Below are 18,121 nucleotides of genomic sequence, written 5' to 3' on the forward strand. Positions count from 1 at the left end.
AAATAGGAACTCGCAATCTTAATAAATGATGATTTAGTTGTTCTTTCAATATTATCACCATCAAACTTCAAGTTTCTTGTTCAAACTTAATGTTGTGGAATAACCTTATAAGATCAACGAGCTGTGATATCGAGGAGGTATGCTCATATAAAACATATCGTGTTATAATTATTTGAACTATTAATTCTGTAGGGTCAACTTTAACTACAATATAATGCATTTGGAATAGAGTTATATGCCTCATATAAATCAATGATTTATCTATTAGTACCTACTATTTATAGCCAAGATATGACCTGTGCAACAACAGGTAAACTATAAACATATATAAATATAATATCTGGAGCTACTAGCATTCTTACCATAGTCAAACCAAAAATGGCTGCGGTAGTACATTGGATTCTACTTCTCCATCGCTTGTAAAAGGCAACGTCACAAAATCAGACGAAAACTGCCGGAGTTTACCGAATGTCGACTGGGACCATCTATAATTAGCCACTACTAATTACAAGATGTTCTGGAGAATGATATTCTCAGCTTCAAGTTTCGAATAAAAAAGTCATACGACATCTGACATCTTTTATCATTTTAATATCAAGACCACAACAGGTTGCGGAAATATTTATATTTTAAATATATTTTTAAGGCCGAATAAATTAAAATCAACAGATGGTTAACCCTATATATCAATAATAATAATATATTTCTATTATTATTTTATGTCGATTGTACTCCTCTTAACTTTTATTTTATTTTCAGATGGGATATGCTAAGCTTGATCAAAAAGGATGCGGTTTGCATCTACGTCAGTTCGCTAGAGCTTTTATTTTCGATGACGGAACTAATAGAGTAGTTTTCGTCTCTATTGATGCCTGTATGGTCGGATTTAGTTTAAAGAATGCGGTAAGTTTAAACTTCTATAAAAGCACAATTTTATGGTTTTATTTAGAAAATATTTGCGAAGTAGACTAAGGATTTCTCGACTGGTATAAAAATTTATAGGAAAAGCTTTTTATTTCCGAAACTAAATAGAACTAGAACTTTTAGCAGTAAACTATATTAAATACATTATCTATAGTATATTTAATGGGCTACATTTATTTTTAATTTTTCTATTTTTGGCTGATGAAATCAGTAATGAATATGGCTATGGCTATGGAACGAATTACTTTATTTTGAATTTAATTTTTTATTATGAAGTATTGTTCTACAGGGCTTAATATATGGCTCGGTGAATGGAGGTAAAACGAAATGAAATTAATGAATATCATTAGAAATATTTGCCGAATATATTTATTGGTAGTATTTATCGAATACTACTTTATAAATACAGTATATGTTTCTCTCCAAAAAGAAACTAGTTATCTATAATTTGTTATAAAGTTCTTAATATATTAGATCCCTTATTAATTTCGCAATTTCGTTGTTATCTGACAGTGAAGTAATTATATCTTTTTAATATTCTTGGGGAATAACCAAGTTACTTAGTTTCTAGAGGCAAGAAGATTTTCGCCATCTCATGTTACATCGATGGAGAATACATTAAGCTTATAAAATGTAGTAGTGATTCATTCAATTCCGATAGCTATTCTAGTAGGTACTAAATAAACTTGTAAGTCTACTGACAATTTTGCTAAAAGTAAAATACTAGGAACTCTGTAGAAAATGAATTAATAAAAACAAGATGGTATTCAACACTAAAGAATCTTTCAAGATTTCTTTCAAGTAGACGTTTTGAATAAAAACTAGAAGAATAAACTCTCCGTTTTATTTATGTTTGTCTGATTATTAGTCGTTTATATTTATCTAAAGCTTATTCTTATCTTAAAATAGCTTAAAAATTTTACAATATTATTAAGATCGCCTTTTTAGTTGTTTAATGCCTGATATTTTTGACATCTAAACTAAAATGTAAATAAATAAATCTATAAATCTAATAAAATATATCTAGTAATATAAGTTACCAAAAAGTTAAACCTCATACTTTCACTAATAATTGTTTTGACTCATTCGCTGACAGAAATCTTTAGGCCCAAAAGATCCCAACCAAACCCAATTGAAGTTAATCGTAGTTTTTTCTTACATAATAAAACTAACATAGTTCTAATCACTATAACTTATAGCTTACTTTTTAGTATAATATTTTATAATAAAATATTTTCTTTATAAAAACTATTAAAGATATTAATATTTATGGGGACATCTAACTATTCTACGTTGAACTATAAATATAATTTGTGCAACTAACCTAACCAAACTTTATTTTTGATATTTAGAAACAAACATTAAGACTAAGAAGACATTATTAAAAGAAGTTTGTCAGAAAAATGTTCTAGACGCAATTTATAACATTAGCATAGAATATCATATTCTTCAAACTTCTCCATATAAACTTTAGCTATGTCAAATTTCACAACCCATTGGGTGCGCAATATTGTTATATCTATTTTAATTAAAAACTGTATAGTAAATAAACTTAATTGTAAAGAAAGCAAATAAAAAGTATAGACTTTATTGTTTACAATATGAGGGTTTTATACGATCGTAAAGAATCTTATTTGAAAGGAAACATCCTTATTTAACTGACATAAAATGTATTACAAAGGACCTACAACAAACAAAAAAGCTTTTTATGCATCATATCATTGTATGCTTATACTCGTATATATATATATATATATATATATATATATATATATATACTATAGTAATATTATAGTAATAGTAATATAATAATGTGGTAATAAGAATCTAAAATGTACATTTTTTTGTGCGTTTTATCGAAAATATATATATATATATATATATATATATATATATATATATATATATATAGCTACAACTCCAAAGATCTTCAAACCTCCAAAGTTTCAAAACATAAAAATATTGAAATATCGACCCAAAAAATTTCCTAAATATTTTAAAAATCAAATACCAAAATGCACTAAACATTTAAAATAAGTAGTAATTTTAAACATTTATTAAAAATTATATTTAATTTTTTTTAAAATATCGAAAAATATCGGCTAACAAAAATATCGATATATCCATATATAGGCCAAAAAATTATCAGCATCCCTAAAACACAGACTACAGGGAAATGTAGAATATAGGGGTAAACGGAAGAAGAAGAATATAGGGGTATCATCAGTGATCATCAGATAAGTCAAGAAGTTTGCAGCATCATATTGAACGACATCTTAGTTTTCCCATAATTACATATTACACTACTATGTGGAAAAGCAGTAAAAACATCTCCGTGGCGAACTCTTCCTTCATTTCGCACTCGAACAATTAATTACATTCTTTTATTAGGAATAATCGGTATTACTTTTTTTGCTAATCTCAAATATGTATTAATCAAAATAAAGAATTTTAATAGAAGCTTTTAATATTTTGTAGGTTGTGGAAAAACTTCAGGAACTTTATAATACCACTTATACTCACGAGAACTTCATATTAAGTGGTACTCACACCCATGGAGCACCTGGTGGTTTTTTGGTGGATGTCATGTATGATATCACCGAGTTGGGTTTTGCGCATGAAACATTTGATGCGTACACCAATGGGATATTTAATGTAAGTATAGAGTTAAAACTGATGCTTAATTATACTAAATCCTTTTTATCCACAGGCAATAAAACGAGCTCATGAAAATATGGCGAGTTCCCGAGTATATATCACCTCAGGAGAAGTAGATGCGAATATAAACAGAAGTCCAGCATCATATGATCAAAATCCTGAAGAAGAAAAAAAGAAGTAAGTTAATTTTGTTAATAAAATAAATGTTAATGTTCTGTTTGACCTGATTGTACGCCCTTGACCTGATTTAATGAAAATATTTGACTACCTTGCTTCAGATACAATGGCAATACCGACCAAACCTTGAGACAGCTGAAGATCATACGTGATTCTGACAATGTCCTGATTGGTGCCATTAATTGGTACGCTGTACATGCAGTATCACTGAACAATACTAATTGTTTGGTTACATCAGACAACGTAGGTTACGCATCGATTCTGTTAGAGTCTGAATATAATCAAGGAAGTCTTATTGGCCAGGTATGTATTGACTGCGAATTATTTTACTTCATATCACTTTGTTTTCATTCTCGATGAACGTCATTTATCATACGTTATACATGGAATACTGAATTTTTATTTTTATAAATACTGTCAATATCAAAATGGAAAATTTAAAAATTGGGTCAGGCAACAAGTCCGACTGGTGTTAAAATTTCTGCCAAAAAAATATGGCAATGTGTATTATTATATATGATATTACTTACGGGAATTTAATATGTATTAAATTGTCATTTATTATGTTAAGCGATTTCCTAATGCTACCATATATAACTGGTCGGCTGTAGCTGCTAAAAGATTACGAAGTTTAAGATTACGAATAAATCATATAATCATATACTATATAGAAGAATTTTTTTCTGCTCTGTATTGTATTTATATTGTGAAATTATATATTATTCTCGTTTTCTACCTACGGTATGTTATTAGTTTTTGTTTTATTTTTTACTCATAATTGCCATTTTCAACATTGTAGCTGAACTAAGTGAAATCAAACATTTACGTAAATATTAAAAAATAGATGTCTGACAATTTTTATGTTACAGCAAATTGAAAAATTGTATTCTTTGACATTAAATATGATGTAAATCACATATTGTTAATTTAACGTTATTTAAAACTTTTCCATTACTAGACAATAACATTTGATTTTTAAAAAAATCTTATTTCTCACTTATAGATTGCTTTGTTCTTAAATATAACACAATACAATATATTTTGCAGAAATATATTTTAATATAGTATCTCCATTGTAATACTTCATTTACATTTCCATTAATTTCCATTTACACTTTAATATAATATATCTTGCAAACATATAATTAAATATTACCCAGTTTATTTTTAAATTTAGGGATGTAGATTTCTAAATTTTCTTGAAATCATATTGCCTGTTTTCTACATTTTGTGGAACTTATCAGAATACCGCTTGAGTTTCAACAATTTCCTGACAACAATAAGAATAGCCTAATGTACACATGTGCAGAATCGAAAATTTGTATATATAACATTTCTCACTGGAAGAAACATCTTCTCCCAATCCCCGAGAAAGCGACCTTGTATAAGATGCTAGTCCGTCCGGTCTGCCTCTACGAAGCACAAGTGTGGTACAGGTGCATTTATGAGAGACAACTTGAACTACTGCAAGTGTTCCAATCCAAAAAAGTCTGCGCGTTACTCAATGATCCATAGTTTCAGAAGAGTTTCACAAACATGCCCAGTGTAACAGGTCAATTGAAAAGTCCCCAACCTGACACATAGATGGCGCTATTGGAATTAAATCCATACGTTTTTAGTTAGCTGTAACCCTCTGAACATGCGTGTATAAGTTTGATAGCTGTCGGACCATTAGCATTTTATAGCATTTTTGAGCAACTTTTGTTATTGTGAAAAAAATGGATAAAAAAGAATTTCGCCTGTTGATAATATATTGCTTTTTGAACGGAAAAAATATAGTTGAAGCAAAAACTTGGCTTGATGCCGAGTTTCCGGAGACTGTCCTAGGAAAATCAACCATCAATGATTGGTATGCTAAGTTTAGACGTGGCGAAATGAGCACCGAAGATGGTGAACTCCATGGACGCCCAAAGGAGGTTGTTACCGACGAAAACATTTAAAAAATCCAGAAAATTATTTTGAATGACTGTAAATTGAAATTGAATGAATTCGCAGACACTCTAAAGATATCAACTGAATGTGTACATCATATCATTCACGAATATTTGGGTATGAGAGAACTATGTGCAAAGAGTTGATAATTTGGAGCAGTGTTTGAAGATGATCAAGCGTAATAAACCGGAGTTTTTGCATCAATATGTGACAATGAATGAAACATAGCTCCATCATTTCACTCCGAAGTCCAATTTTCAGTCATCCGAGTGGACTGCACACGATGAATCCGCTTCAAAGCATGGGAAAACGTATTTTGGGATGCGCATAGACATATTTTGATTGACTACCTTGAAAAAGGAAGTAACATCAACAGCGACTATTACATATTGGACAGTTTGAGGGACGAAATCGAAACGAAATACGGACGTTTTTGATGAAAAAGAAAGTGCTGCTTGATCAAGACAATGCGCCGTGTCACAAGTAAGAAATCGGTGACAAAAATCTATGAATTGAGCAATTGCTTCTTCATCCACAGTATTCTCCAGATCTGGCTCCCAACGACTATTTTCTGGTCTCAGATCTCAAAAGAATGCTCGTTGGTAAGGAGGTTTCGTCGAATGAAGAGGTGATCGCCGAGACTGAGGCTTATTTTGAAGCACAGGACAAATCGTAGTACGAAAATGGTATCGAAAAGTTGGGGGGTCGCTATAATCAGTGTATCACCCTTGAAAGGAATTATGTTGAACATAAAAAAAATTTTGCCAAAACATATGTTTTACTATGGTAGGCCGGGGACTTTTCAATTGAACTGTTAAGGTTCTCCCTAGGCGCCTTGGAACACGACAACAATCTCATCAAATTCCTACCTATCCACAAACCTCGATAGCTAACTAACTACGATAATCCCAGTAGTAACACAGGATCTCTGTCGCGGGCAAAACACATCTCTATCCCGAACCCGAAGCGACATCAGCAAAAAATCATTTGGAATAAGAAAAAAAAAGAAACATCTTATTCTAAATCAATTCGCTATATTGTTCCGGTTTTCCCATCAGGGAATTCACAACAATTAGCTTCCCTTCAAAATATTCGGAATCGGTCGGGTCGTAAAAGTCGGTCAGTAAAAGTCGCTGAGGTACAAAAAGAACATCTTGTCAATTCATTATTCTTCATCTTGATTGTTGTATTGACTGCACCTTCGTCTACCAGTATTTTACTTACATCTTCTGAGTAGCATTGTTTCTACACAAATATCAATGGTATGTCGATCTTTGAAGGCCGTATACCCTGGTCTGCAAGCTTCTGCCCACATTTCAGTAGATTAAATTAATTCACACAATCTTCGGTCAGCCTTTGGTGGACGATGTTTTTGCTAGAAATACACGGACTAAGGGTATTCTTCAAAGCCCAAATGTTTCCTAATTTTATATTAGTCTAAGGCCGTGTTTCAGTAATTCTGATATTACTGTATTCCTTCTTAGTTTCTTCTGTTACTACCTGTGTACATATTTCTTGATAAAATTAGATTAATTAATCACTGCATTCTTCCTAATGCATTTGCCATATCTGCAAAACAGTTAGTATTCACTCTCTCCGCATATATTTTAACCAAATGGACATGTGTATTCTCAACAACTACATACAACACTGTACAATTCACACATTTCACACTCTACATTTTCTACAGTTAGGTTTCAAACTGTTACGCTCAAACTGCTCAAGCAACCATTCCATTTTGAAGTATGAAGAACAATATATCTTCGATGAATTACTAAAAAAATATTATGATCAACAAAACCTAAGCAAAAGTTATTCTAGCTTTTATCTTTTCCGTCAACCTTTATTGTCTTTACACTTTTTATTAGTGTCTTGCCAAACGCAAATTGAAATAATAATTCTCCCTTAATTTTATTATATACTTCCATAAATTGTATCTGAAAAGCAATGTCTGGAAGTTCCCTTAACATTACCTCTGCGTGGGTTATCCTTATACTATTTAGATTTTGTTTCTTAACTGTGTATGAAAGGATGTCTTATATCCATCAAAGAGCTGCATATCTCTAGTTTTTATTGATATTTTCCAGCCTAAAAGTTATCTCTGAAATATTTGTTTGTATTACGTTTATAATGAAAATATTACTCACTGTTTTTATACTTTTCATATATTGAATCTCGAACAGAACCTCAGAAACTTAGCAATTGATAGTATCAATACTTCCCTCTCTTACGCATTTTACTGATAAGAAGGGGTCCCTATTTCCTCGTCCCTGTTCGAATTTATTAATTAGATACGTAATCTGTTTCCGACTGACTATTTATTGGAATCGGCATTTGCTGGTTTATAACACTTATGTTTCGTATTGCCACTGTTATGGAGAGTTTGACAACAAAACGAATCAGACAGCATTGTGTGTTTTTAACTGGAATAAGAAGGGAAATATTGTGTGATATTAAAGCGAATTTACAAATTGCGATGTACATTCGATTCTATATTATGAATTAATACATACTTATGTTGATATATATGAAAATATATTCTGAGAATAAATATATAATTACATATTTTATTACCTTGAAATGTTTGGGAATATAGTCTCCTTATTAATTAAATGGTGACTAGAAAATGAGATATAAAAAAACATGTATTCATGAAGCTCATTATGAATGCTTGTTACGTTCGAAAAAATAACATTAACAAGAAGAATAAACAAAACCGAATAAAGAAATTAAATTAAAACACCTTCTGTTGATTTATAAAAAAAAATGTACACAGAAAAATCGGCTTCGTGTTATTAAAAAAAAAAACGGGCTATACGTGCCGCGTAATTAAAATTTAAAATACCAACGGTTTTAATTGACTTTTCTATCGGTTAAATCAGACGACCGAATAAAATGCAAACCCCACCGAATGGTCCGGTTATTGACACAATATTTGTTTTTCGGCAGATCAGGTGAATGTTTTATAAGGTTAATGCGTTGTCTAGAAACGGCTCGTGCGTTTTCGCCGTACATAACGTACGTACAAAAACGTTTATTTATTTTAAAAACCATTTCTGTGCTTCCGGATAAAAACTTTTGGATAATTATTAATTTTACTTGAACCTTCACATCCTGAAAAACTATATTCCTATAATGCTTTTGCATCTGAAAAAATAATATTTACATTAAAAAAATGTTACCAAAATAACGTCATAGTGACAAATTTCCTTAAAATTATAAGCAGAAATATAAAAACAACAAATATAATGGAATATGTCTTCCTAAATTGTAAATCGAGAGACAGAAAAGAAATCTGCCTCTAGCCTTCTAGTGACTTAGACACCTAGTGAGATCATGTTCACAGGTTTGCCCATATTGGTGATGCTAATGTGAATAAAACAATGAAACTAAAATATTGTTATCAAATATAATGTATTTTAGCATTATAGTTATTAGAATTATAGTTTTAGCAGTATATAATCACTTATTATAGAAGGACATAAACTACTTCTAATTATATAGCTACAATAGTTTGTATAGTAGATTTGTTTGGTTTTATTATATTTATCTTAAATTCTTTTCTACACTACCTCTGAGATAGAGTTCTAGACACGTTTTTTTACATAACTCTAAACCTATAACTAAATCCCCTGAAGACCTAAGCTTTCTAATTAACAATTATATATCCAATTTTTTTTCAATAGATAAAATATTTACCTTTTTACGTTTAGTTGTTTCGTTGCTGTGTTTTCATCTTAGTTTTCTTATCAGTAATTTTTGTTATCACTGTATTTCTACTTATTCTCTTCTGTAAATATGAGCTGCAACATATATGCTCTTGCTTTATACTTTTTATATTATCTAATATTATTAACAATATGAATTATAAGCCACATAGATATATTCCAAACTGGTACGTGCTTTTATCGCAATATTGTAAGGTTGAATACATAATTTTTTAAAATAATTATTGATAATTGAGTGTGGAAGACAGAGTTAGTAGTTATTAACTAACAATTGAACTAATTAATAGAGAATTAAAATCACCAATAACAAAAACACTAATAATGGAGGTCTAGATTAAATTTTCTGAAAACTGATTTTGCAAATACTTCTAAGCTGCTCCAACTTTTCTCCATTGACATAATGTCATGACATGACATGACAATTGTAAACAAGCTATTTGGTTAACTCAGTTAATTAATGTACTATAATTAATTTTGGTTCTTGTACCATGTTTAACAAACTTTTGTACTACATACGTTTATATTTGACAGTGGTTTAGGAAACCATTCATTAGTTGTGATGTAACAACGTTAAATAAGTTAATTCCATTTACAAAAAATTTAATCCGGTATGTTATTAGTTCAATTCTGTTGGTAACCATTAATGATGTATACAATTTAATATGGCAAATTATTCATATTATTTACTGTGAGAGTGAGATAATATAATGTTTTAATTACATATTTTAATAATCGATACAAAATATATTTATAGCCGATACAAAATTATGTAACAGAATGATAGTTGGCTTATTTCAATTATAGTTACATCGATTATAGAGTTCGTAAAAGAACTTAATCTTAGTTTTATTATAAATGATTTAGTTCCATTATATTGTCATCATGATCATCAGCATCATCTAGCTATGACCTGTATTCCGAAACAGTCCATTCATCATTTGCTGTTGTCCTTGTCGCAAGACATTTTCGCAGGATATTCTTCACCAAATGTTTCTAGATCTGCTACTAATTTGTTAGTCTCCTATATAGTTTACTCTATACTTTTGATAGATGTCTTTTTTGAGCTGCTGATTGCAACTTCCATCCAGCAGATCGATTTCACCATAGAAGTATTTCATAAATTCGCTCACATTTTATTCGATCAAACGAATATGATCCACCCATTACTAGCCGCGTCAATGGATTTGTTCCTGAACTTTGCGCTTATTTCCGCAACTTAATCGACCATTTTCAGTTTTAAAATGACTTCGAAAAAAAACACACGTACGATACGCTTTAGTATATTGTATGCCACTTGAAACATAAGGAAATTGAAACTTATAAATTTTAGACTACAAAGGTGTTCAAGGTTCGTAATTATGCAAGAGGATTGTCATAACAAGCGTTCTAAAGGGTCTAATTTTAGTTTCCGTTGGAATAGTTTCTCTCTTCATCACAAGCGCACCATCTCAAAGGAACGATAACTTTTGTAGCTTAGCCAATTCCTCAGCCGTAGATACCCTTTATTTTCCTATATTACTGATATTAAATACCTGAACTACTATCCGTCGGTTGTCAATACTTTGGTATTTTCTGTTATTATTTCTCAGGGTGTAAGGCTCTGCACTGTTCTTCCATAAAATAATTTCAGTCGATTTCTTGCATTGTCTCTTTTCAAGATCTTTGAAATCTTATTTGTATAATTTTAATTAATTTTTTTCGACAATTGCTAGAATAATTATTCCTCGATAGATTCTGCAATCGTTGCTATATTTAAGAAAATGTCAATTGGTGAAAAAAGTACTTAAAAATGTAATAAAAATGATCATGGATTCAGACATAAGAGATGGACTGATAAAGTTCTAAGTTAATATATAGGTTATTCAGAATTTATGCTAAAAAAAATACCAAAAATTTATTGAAAAAAAATTATACGTATAAAAAAAATTATACGAATAGAGTGTGCGAAAGCAGACACTGAATAGATTTTTTTTACTCCTTGCGTAACAACCACCGGAAGCAATAAACGCAAATAAAAATATATATACATTGTATACTTATTTAATACCAATAAAATATTTATAAGGTTATAACAGTCACTAAAATACCATTTAGAATAATGTATTTCTTCTCGCGGATAAGAATAACTGTTCCACTGACAGTCTACACATAATTTTCGATAATAAAAGTTAAGTGGAAGTTATGTACCAGTTGATGATAAAGTATATTGATTTTGTGTTGGTCATTATAATTACTAGTGTCACCCTATGTTCGAAATTCGACCAAGTCGTATTAGATTAAGAACTATCTCTAGAATTAACACTTTCTAATATTTTTTAAAATGCATGAAAATAATCTGATATCCGTTAACTTTCAATAATCAATAATATGTTAATAAGTGTAAATTACTAGGCCACATTATACCAATAGAACATTATAAGAAAATGTCATAAGTATGATTTATTTTCAGAACATTAATAATTGCAGAGCATCAAATATAAGTATACATGATCTTTCTTTACTTTTATTTTATAAATATTAGTAATGCATAATAAATGAAGTAGTACATGTTTGTATATCAAAATAGAGAATATATAAATAAAACTGAAATTTAGTATGTAACATATATTTAAAAAATAGCCAAAACATTTAAATAATTTAGTTTTTACAATTTAGAAATCTAAAGTAAAAGAATGCATTTACGAACAACAAAATAACTATTGATTTTGTAAAACTTAGGTCTATAAAGTAAATAATTTATACAAAGTTTAAAGAATTAATTCTTATATAGTCACATATCTTATTGCATTGATGAGTACATAACAATCTTTGTAGGTATTCTTTCAGAAAAGATTTTGAAAATATTCCTTTGTTGAAATATACATTTGTTAGTATATCCATTTCAACATTTATTGATTAAACTGTAACGCTAGAGTTCTATTTACAACCGATTGGTGGCTTTACCTTTTAATGAAACCATTCAATTGCCAGTTTTAATTACGGACCGTTTGTTTAACTTGAACTTAAACCTTTTTTTTTGTCTTGTAAAACGTGATAAATTACGCAAAAATGTAATGTGTGCATTCTTGTTAATTGATAATGCAATCTGTAATGAAATATTATTTGTTTTAGTTAGCACATTTAAAATACTGTAGAAAAACTTAAAAGGTTGGCGTAACTTTCTTTACCGCTGGAAAATATTAATAGACGAATCCTTGAACTTTTCCAAGGATTGAGAAACCCTTTTAGGTTTATATTAGGTTTGTTTTCTGTGCGATTTATTCTAGTTATGTTCATATTCTTCTGAAACTAATGGACTGGAATGGGAAAGTCGAATTTTATAGCATTTTTTTTACAAAGAGGCCATGTCATTTCTCAGTCCATTTTACCTTAAGAACATCAGAAGGCAATCAACAGATTACTCATAAAATCAATCTATATATACCTTGAAAAAAGCAGACGAAAGGTTATTGAAATCATTTATGAATATATTCTTGATAGTTTTTATGTTGTCTTACAGGGGTTAACTGAATTATGGGAGAGGATATCCAGAGCAATAGTCGATCTTTTCGTTTTAATTTAGGTAGTCGTTTATATTTGAATTGGCTCTCGCATTGGAGTTTATTGACGAATTCTCATTTCTTTATACTGAAGCTCTCCAAATTGGGCTATTGTATTTTATCAAGTGCCATCATAGCTGAGTAAGCCAATAATAACCCACCTCATAGCCTGTTGTCTTCGATGAGGCTATTTTGAACTTCTCTTTCAAACGTGTGACTCATATACATTCAGTAATTAGGTGATCTGTACTTGTCTAAATTGTATGCCCTCAGAAACATCGCAGATGTTTATTCTTATCATCCTTCCGGTTTGTTCTATGTACGCCTGTCCACATACAAAGAGGGCTTGGTACATATCAGTTATATTTAGAAAAGTTATTTTAGCTTTGGTGTTAGATAGTACCTGAGACATTTTCCCGTGTGGTTTAAATATAATTTTGATGTTGTATTCCTACAGTAGTTTTTCAATGTGGTCTGTTTTAATTTTTCAGTTTTATATTTTACTGTTTCACTCTATATAATAGGTCAGCACTGTATTATTGTTCTATATAAGACACTTATAAGACACGTCTGAGGTGGTATTTTTATATATAATTTGGGACAAATATAATTCAGGTAGGTCCGATCTATATGTGTTAGTTGGTTTCCTGCAAATATATTGACTAAAGAATCTAAGAGAGGAATTGCGGAGTTATTCTCGGTCTCTAAAGTAAATTGGATGATTGGATGTTGAGAGTTCAGGTGAGTCAGGAACTAGTTGGGTTTATATATTCCATGGTTCCAAATGATAAAAGTGTCTTCTCATATCCCATATCTAATACAGGCAGAATGTTTAGGTGTGATGGCTGGCTAGTGCCTTGTTTCCAAAATGTTTCATGAAAATCATAGATGTGATAGGAGATATGGAGTGTCCATAGCACCACCAGATATTTATAGAATTTTCCTTGGAACTAGACATATGAAAATATTAATATTAAGTGTATGGCTTGTTTCCAAGGCAACCTTCCTTTGAGCTAAAAATATTTTTCTTTTATTATTTTGTTAAATATTGTATATAAAAAACAGCTAAACAGCATGTTCGATATTGGATATAAATTCCAAGAAGAAATACATTTCAAAAGCTTCGAAATAAGCTTATAATATTTTTGGTGATGACATTGCGCGATTACATTTATTGATTAAATTGCAACGCTAGACTTCTATTTACAACAACCTGTTAGTGACTTTACCTTTTAATGAAACCATTCAATTGCCAGTTTTAATTACGAACGGTTTGTTTAACTTGAATTTAAAGTTTTTTTGTCTTGTAGAACGCGATAAATTACACAAAAATGTAGCGTGTGCATTCTTATTAATTGATAATACTATCTGCAATAAAATATTATTTGTTTTAGTTGTCACATTTAAAATGATGTAGAAAAACTTCCAAGGTTTGTTTTCTCTACGACTTATTCTAGTTATGTTCATATTCTTCTGAAACTAATGGACTGGAATGGGAAGGTCAAATTTTATAGCATTTTTTTTAAAAAGAGGCCATGTTATTTCTCTGTCTATTTTACCTTAAGAACATCAAAAGGCAATCAACAGATTACTCATAAAATTAATCTGATATACCTTGAAAAAAGCAGACGAAAGGTTATTGAAATCATTTATGAACATTTTCTTGATAGTTTTTATGTTGTCTTACAGGGGTTAACTAAATTACGGGAGAGGATACCCAGAGCAATAGTCGATCTTTTCGTTTCCTTTTAGGCAGTCGTTTATATTTGAATTGGCTCTCGCATTGGAGTTTGTTGACGAATTCTCGTTTCTTTATACCGAAGCTCTACAAATTAGGCTATTGTATTTTATCAAGTGCCTATCATGACTGAGTGAGCCAATAATAACCCACCTCATAGCCTGTTGTCTTTTAATTACGAATTACGAAAAATTTAATTATTCTTTTTCAAACATGTGACTCATATACATTCAGTAATTAGGTGAACTGTACTTGTCTAAATTGTACGCCCTCAGAAACATCGCAGATGCTTCTTCTTATCATCCTTCCGGTTTGTTCTATGTACGCTTGTCCACACACACAGAGGGCTTGGTACACATCTGTTATATTTAGCAAAGTTATTTTAGCCTTGGCGTTAGAGAGTACCTGAGATATCTTCCTGTGTGGTTTAAATATAATTTTGATGTATTTCTACAGTAGTTTTTCAATGTGGTCTGTTTTAATTTTTTAGTTTTATATTTTGCTCTTTCACTTTCTATAATAGGTGAGCTTTATATTATTGTTTATTGGAAATATCTTTTTGTTATACACCTGAATATGTATTGATTTTGATGGAGGACATGTCTGAGGTGTCCTTGTTGCGAGAAAGAGAACACAAATTGAACGAATAACTAACTGATTTGTGGAAAATTACGTAAAAGCATTAGATGAGATAAAAAGGCAATTTTCAAAAATTAGATCCCATTTTGAAAACAACTAACCGTATCAACGCAACTAACGAAATTGGTATTGATTCGAGTTCAAAACGTTCGAGCGTACTCCACAGATTCTAAAAGTAGGCTATTCAAAAAACCCATGTAAATTAAAATGTGCAATAGAAATAGCTTCGCCCTTTGACGGGTGTAGGAATGAATTTTAATCATTTCCTTTCAACTTTGACGTTAAACATTTTACGCGATATAAATAGTCATGTTACCGATCGAAGGAACGTCTAAAATATATTTACCAAATTGAATAAGCTTTTTTGAGTTGACTAATGGAGCAGAATATTTTGATATGCAATATTTTATTTACGTCATTTTATGACACCTGAAGTATTTGGTAATTTAAGACGTGAAATATACTATCTCGTAAACAATATCAAAACTCACTTTTTATGGAATGATAATTTGCCCGATATAATAATGATATTTTGTTATGACCCGCAATAGTGTATAAAAATGTCAGCTTTTGTTATAATATTATATATTTATAATGTATAATATATTTGGCTTTAAAAATAACGCATTCAGGTTTGGCGTTCATGGAAATTTGGAATATATATTTTGAACGCGTTTTCTTATTATGTTTAAATTATCTATATTAGGAGTTACAATAAACGGAGTTGTTAATATTGTATTGTAAGAGAGCTGTTATCAATCGGTAACCACAATTATAAGCTTAAAGTTATTGCACTATGGCTAGGAGTTTAATTTTTTGTTTATTGTAGAAAACAGGAATAATGAATGATATTTAGATATTTTTCCCTTATGCAAGAGATCTCAATAACAATAGTAGATAACAGTATTATTCATCAAGGACAAACCTTACAAATTAACTCCAATATTTAACTTTAACAAAAATTAAGTTAATCATGTTCAATAACTGGGTATTGAACTAGTGATTAGATTTTAGTGCAAATTAGATGGCTCGGTGAATGGATGTAAAATGAAATGAAACATTTTATTGCGATATTAAATGATACATGTGGTCGACGGAACAATGGACAGGATATTAGGCTATATTAAGTACGGTTGCGCTGTGGAAGTGGTACTGTTACAAGGGTGTAGAGAAAAGAAAAGGGAGCGAGACGTCATCGTGGTGGTCTTTTATAGTTGAGAACCACATGGTACCAATTCACCAGCGTTGGAAACCTTTGACTTTGATGTAGGCGACACAAGGGGGTTGTACCATTCGCTACAAGCTTATGCTTTGTAATTTCATTGAATGTAAAAACTTTGAAGAATTCATGTTTATTCAATTAACACCAGAGTTGAAATTAAATTATCACAAGCGGTGTCAAGCATTTGTTGAAGGGTTCCATGTTCATGTTCATAAATAAAGTTGTCTCATTCTGGATGACTCGAATTTATTGGACAAAAATCCTTAATAAACACATTTAGTGTATTAGTGATTGCAATATCAGAATGCTCGATTATATCTTGCAAAAGCTTGAATATAAGTTGTGGATCGTAAAACCAAAAGTCTTTCAATTTATCAACGGAACTAATTTAGGACTTATTGATTCGACTGTAGAAACTATACTGCCAGTTCAATCCGATCCTAATATAAACTAAATCCTTGTACTCTAAATATTATTACTTGTCACACCACATTGCTAGGTATTACACCGATTTTTTAGAACATTTAGTGCCGTATTAGTCGTTATATAACACCTCCCTCTTGAAGAACCGATCAAAGATGTGTCTTTGGTGGCTATACGCCCTGATCTGCAAGCATGTGTCCAAATTCCAGTAGAGTATGTTAATTCAAAATAAATTCCTTATATCCTGAACTGTGATCCTTCAGCAGGAATCCACGAAAACACCCTTCTTTTACAAAGCATTCATGTTTTCCATTTTTATTATTTTACGGTTAGTGGTCCTTAAGCATCTTAAAATCACCTTTTGTGGCCTTAACTAGACCAAGGAATGCTTCGGGTAACTAAGGAATGATTGCAAACCTGTTTGTTTTCTTCATAACTAAGTTGATGCCAGTTAATTGTATGAATTCAAAAGAGAACAGCCTTATGGCCTCCCCAGATTTGTACCGAATTACAAAAACATCACCGACTTAGATTATTCAGTATTTCATGTGTATTTCTTATAGTGCGATTGGGATATAACAATACTTTCGGTCTTACTTCCGGTAATCTTCGCCAGCTTTTAATTAATTTACTCTAATAGTAATACAAATAAATTCCTTCATCTAGACCTAAAGGAAATGTCGAAAACACCGAGAAAAACCTTTTTCTCTTATAGTGTTCCTTCAAACGATTTCATTATTTTCACGGTTAATCCGTTGAGCTAAAAAATACAGTCAATTGTAGGAAATGCTTTGTTGATTGCTTTTTGGTGTTGCGGAACCATAACTGTCTAGCGTGGTAATTTGTTATCCTTAACTGTTTGGCCCTGTTATCTGAAAAAGAAAAAATATCAATTTTCCATTAGTATAAGGCGGATGCTGGCTTTTCTATCTTCTTGCTGAACAACCTTATTTATATAATTAGGAGTAAAAAGGAAACTTCAATTTGGTACCGGCTTCAAACTGATCAGTTAGTTGTAGTTAAAGTTGTTGTAAATAGATAAATAGATTTAGGTACGTATTAAGCTAAATTGTGTATAAATAGTAGGATATAAAATACGTGTAGTAGATAAGTTAAATAAGTTTTTTATTTATTGTTATTT

The 18,121-nt window shown here is 30.5% G+C and overlaps 1 protein-coding gene across 4 annotated transcripts in view; it reads left to right on the forward strand.

The window, feature by feature from the left end:
- LOC143196121 (neutral ceramidase) overlaps positions 1-18,121 on the forward strand; it is a 70,727-nt gene that overhangs the window by 34,009 nt on the left and 18,597 nt on the right. For all 4 annotated transcript variants that reach the window (XM_076403738.1, XM_076403736.1, XM_076403737.1 and 1 more), the window contains 4 exons: positions 760-903; positions 3,403-3,579; positions 3,635-3,759; positions 3,861-4,062. In XM_076403738.1, the coding sequence (XP_076259853.1) occupies positions 760-903; positions 3,403-3,579; positions 3,635-3,759; positions 3,861-4,062 (648 nt within the window). The remainder of the gene's footprint in view (positions 1-759; positions 904-3,402; positions 3,580-3,634; positions 3,760-3,860; positions 4,063-18,121) is intronic.

This window comes from Rhynchophorus ferrugineus, unplaced genomic scaffold (genome assembly GCF_030347505.1).
Source record: "Rhynchophorus ferrugineus isolate W39M unplaced genomic scaffold, kcgeb_rfMv2 rfM4, whole genome shotgun sequence".
Taxonomy (NCBI): domain Eukaryota; kingdom Metazoa; phylum Arthropoda; class Insecta; order Coleoptera; family Curculionidae; genus Rhynchophorus; species Rhynchophorus ferrugineus.